At 40.4% G+C, this 4,855-nt stretch overlaps 1 protein-coding gene across 1 annotated transcript; it reads right to left on the bottom strand.

Annotated features, from left to right (window-relative positions):
- Positions 1-303: 303 nt before the first annotated feature.
- On the bottom strand, positions 304-1,301 carry LOC309544282 (enoyl-CoA hydratase, mitochondrial-like). Its single transcript, XM_082243187.1, has one exon. The coding sequence runs from the start codon at positions 1,292-1,294 to the stop codon at positions 410-412; it is 885 nt and encodes a 294-aa protein (XP_082099313.1). The 5' UTR covers positions 1,295-1,301; the 3' UTR covers positions 304-409.
- Between the last annotated feature and the right edge of the window lie 3,554 nt (positions 1,302-4,855).

The raw sequence follows: 4,855 nt of genomic DNA, 5'->3' as shown, positions 1-4,855 counted from the left end.
AAGTTCAGGTTTAAAGCGTAACGCCACTTTTGTTGAGAAAGAAAAAAACAATCCTCTATTGGTGATCATTGTACATTGCAGGGGTTTCTTCAAAAATGTTTTATTAACATAGAATGGACTTTGTAACATTAAATTCCCATTGATTTACAATATTTATCAGGGCACAGATCTTTAGAAACCGCTTCTGTACCTTAGACACCAACTAGAACAACACATCGCATAGAAGGGAATGAAAAGTCGGATGCCCTGAATACCTGTACTGTATTAGAAATGAGTCCTTGGCTACTTTATTACCTCTTAAGTGCTTTTTGTTGGTAAAATTAAGGCCCTGTGTGATTGCACTTTCATTGGCTGCAAAACTACAACAGTCCATGTTTCAGATTGGTCATGTACAGATCTACTGAATAGTTTACTGATCGGTAAAATTTGCTTTCCTTTTTTCTACGAATGCAGTCATTCCTTCTTTTCGGTCATCCGTAGCAAATGTAGAATGGAAAAGTCGTTTCTCAAGACGGTTTCCTTCGGACAATGACAATTCAAATGCCCCATTGACAGCCTCTTTGGCCATAGCCACAATAAGTTTAGAGTGCCCTGCTATTTTTTCAGCACAGCCGATAGCCTCTTCCACAACCTTATCTGCTGGGAACACTTTGCTGATGAGTCCTGCTTCCTTGGCTTCATTAGCAGATATGCGATCACCAGTAAGGACTATCTCCATGGCCAACGATTTTCCAACAGCTCTGGTAAGCCTCTGAGTACCACCTGCACCTGGAATAGTTCCGAGTAAGATTTCTGGTTGCCCAAACTGGGCCTTTTCTCCAGCATAAATAATGTCACACATCATGGCAAGCTCACAGCCTCCACCCAGTGCATAACCATTAACTGCTGCAATGACTGGCTTCTTTGCAGTGGACACACGATTCCAGTGTGACAGGAAGCCTCCACCATAACATTCTTGGAAGGTCCTATTTTGCATCTCTTTAATGTCTGCACCAGCAGCAAAGGCTTTCTCACTCCCTGTAATAACGATTGCTCCAATCTGAGGGTCCCCTTCAAAGGAGTTCAGAGCCTGGTTGACTTCAGTCATCAGTCCATCACACAACGCATTCAGAGCTTTGGGGCGATTCAGCTGTATAAAACCCACATTTTCCTTCTTCCCTTTGCGCTCCACTAAAATATACTGATAAGATGGGCCAGAGCTGTAGCCCCGAGAAAGCCCATGGCGGATAGGAAATACAGCTGACAGCCGAGTGATCCCCCTACACAGCGTAGCCATGTTGTCCTTATCACGCATGCGCACAGCGAGCCCATTGCAGGGGTTTCATCAAATTTATTTTCAGGTTCCTACCTTTTCTTGCTCTGAAGGAATAGCTCTGTTAGTAGATTTATTCAATACACATTCTAAATGGAAGGGTTTGGTTCATTATAATCACCTGGCACACTCCCAGTGTTCCTATGAGGAAAGCATTAGGGTCTGCCTACCTTTAGACATATTTTAGCCTTGGGAAGTATCTTACCAAAACTGAAATTCCTATTGCAAGGGGTGCCTAAAATCTGACTTATATTTTAGTGCAGATTTCTGGGAAAATTAGTGAACCAATCAAAAAAGCAGGACATAACATTTGGAGGGAATTCTGTATACCAACAATGTATACAGTATCTCACAAAAATGAGTACACCCCTCACATTTTCGTAAATATTTTATTATATCTTTTCATGTGACAACACTGAAGAAATTACACTTTGCTACAATGTAAAGTAGTGAGTGTCCAGCTTGTATAACAGTGTAAATTTGCTGTTCCCTCAAAATAACTCCACACACAGCCATTAATGTCTTAACTGCTGGGAACAAAAGTGAGTACACCTCTAATTAAAAATGTCCAAATTCGGCCCATTTAGCCATTTTCCCTCCCTGGTGTCATGTGACTCATTAGTGTTACAAGGTCTCAGGTATAAATGGGGAGCAGATGTGTTAAATTTGGTGTTATCGCTCTCACTCTCTCATGCTGGTCACTGGAAATTAAACATGGCACCTCATGGCAAAGAACTCTCTGAGGATCTGAAAAAAGAATTGCTGCTCTACATAAAGATGGCCTAAGCTATAAGAAGATTGCCACGACCCTGAAACTGAGCTGCAGCATAGTGGCCAAGACCATACAGTGGTTTAATAGGACAGGTTCCACTCAGAACAGGCCTCACCATGGTTGACCGATGAAGATGAGTGAACGTGCTCAGTGACATATCCAGAGGGTGTCTTTGGGAAATAGACGTATGAGTGCTGCCAGCATTGCTGCAGAGGTTGAAGGTGAGGGGTCAGCCTGTCAGTGCTCAGACCATACGCCGCACACTGCATCAAATTGGTCTGCATGGCTGTCGTCCCAGAAGGAAGCCTCCTCTAAAGATGATGCATAAGAAAGCCCACAAACAGTTTGCTCAAGACAAGCAGACTAAGGACATGGATTACTGGAACCATGTCCTGTGGTCTGATGAGACCAAGATAAACTTATTATTATAATGGTTCAGATGAGTCAAGCATGTGTGGCGGCAACCAGGTGAGGAGTACAAAGACAAGTGTGTCTTGCCTACAGTCAAGCATGGTGGTGGGAGTGTCATGGTCTGGGGCTGCATGAGTGCTGCCGGCAATGGGGAGCTACAGTTCATTGAGGGAACCATGAATGCCAACTTGTACTGTGACATACTGAAGCAGAGCATGATCTCCTCCCTTCGGAAACTGGACTGCAGGGCAGTATTCCAACATGATAACGACCCCAAACACTCCTCCAAGACAAACACTGTCTTGCTAAAGAAGCTGAGGGTAAAGGTGATGGACTGGCCAAGCATGTCTCCAGACCTAAACCCTATTGGGCATCTGTGGGGTATCCTCAAAGGGAAGGTGAAGGAGCGCAAGGTCTCTAACATCCACCAGCTGGCATCATGGAGGAGTGGAAGAGGACTCCAGTGGCAACCTGTGATGCTCTGGTATGAACTCCATGCCCAAGAGGGTTAAGGCAGTGCTGGAAAATAATTGTTGCAGCGGTTTAGACATTAATGGCTGTGTGTTGAGTTATTTTGAGGGGACAGCAAATTTACAATTTTATACAAGCTGTACACTCACTACTTTACATTGTAGCAGAGTGTCATTTCTTCAGTGTTGTCACATGAAAAGATATACAGTAATAAAATATTTACAAAAATGTAGGGGAGGGCGTCCTTACCTTTGTGAGATACTCAATTTTGGGTAGGAGAAAGAACCTACCGAAGGAATGGGTGGGGGCTCAAGGTGTCCAAACCGCCATCCAAAGAAATTAACAAAAAGCAAGATGAGTAAAAGGGGAAAAGGGAGAAAAATAAGTGAAGACAAGGAAACAATGGGAAGAAGGGAGGGGGAGGGAAAAAGGGGAAAAAAGAAAAAGAAAAGGAAAAAAGACAGAAAAAAGGAGAAAAAAAGCGTGAAAAGGAAAATGTGAAGGAGAGGGCTGGTGGGATTTTAAGGGTACCGTAAGCAAAAAAGTAGCAACAGTAATAAAATCAAGTTATTTTATTTTAACATATTAAAACCAGATATAGTAAAACATGTACAATACATAGTGAAATGCATAAAGTCCATTAAAAAGGTACATAAGTAGGCAATCAGTGTTATATAACTCATCCGATGTACAAGACCTCGGAGATTAACCCTACCCAAAATTGATATTCAATCGGGATGTTGGTACCTTGTTATAATTTTGTACATCAAACACTATAATCTCACTTTGTGAGATACTGTAGATCTGTGGTCCTCAACTCTGATCCTTGGGGCCCACTAACAGGCCAGATTTTAAGTATTACTTAAGGGAGATGCAGACTAGAATACTGCAATCACTGAGCAGCAAATTAGATCACCTGTGATGTAATTTAGTTATCTTGCAAACCTGGCCTGTCAGTGGGCCCTGAGGACCGGAGTTGAGGACCACTGCTGTAGATCACCTCCAGGTAGCCACATTGCAGTGAATTTTACAGAAACATTCATCTCTACAGATTGAAAAGGAAAGGTAATTTTTAATAACATTAAATTACAACATGGCTTATGTAGCAATTGTATAGTATAGTATATATATATATATATATATATATATATATATATATATATATATATGATATATTTTTATTTGTTTTATATATATATATATATATATATATATATATATATATATATATATATATATATATATATATATATATATATATATATATTTATTTTGTTTTTATTGTTAGTTGTTTCCCACAAAACTAGAGTTTAAATTCAACCCTAGGATTTGTCTTCCTATGTACGTGCTAGAAACTGTCTTCTCCTAAACCCTTTTAATGTGTATTATTTTACAAACATAGCTGTGAATATCTTTACTATCCATCTGATAGAAGTTAACCTGATATATAGGACTGTGATAAATACTGTGCAGTACGGAAAGACATTTCCTGCAGGCTTGTGTTTCACAGTATATATATATTTAAGCGGTATTAAACCCAAAACCAAAAATGTAACCTATTGCAGCTAACCAATGATTGGATGTGGTAGCTGCATTCATTTTCTTTTTTTTCTTTTTTTCCCTTCAGTTTTCACCTGCTGACCTGGCCAGTAACACACCTCCTGTATTAGTGAGACACAACTCTGGAGGAATGAGCATAGAAGGCACAACAGGCAGCAGCATTGTCAGTACTGAGGGGGAGGGGAGTGTTAAATGTTTTAGCAAATTTATACACGCTAATAAAATAGAAGCCCAACTCCAGCTCACATTTTATAGTCAGTTACAGCAAATATTGCTTTTTCCCACTTGGGATAAAGGTTTTGCATGAATAAATAAAAGCATATAATTGT

This window comes from Pelophylax lessonae, assembly GCF_965119305.1.
Source record: "Pelophylax lessonae genome assembly, chromosome: 1".
In the NCBI taxonomy this organism is placed as follows: domain Eukaryota; kingdom Metazoa; phylum Chordata; class Amphibia; order Anura; family Ranidae; genus Pelophylax; species Pelophylax lessonae.
The sequence above is the reverse complement of the archived record's forward strand: the minus strand, read 5'-3'. Positions and strand labels throughout refer to the sequence as shown.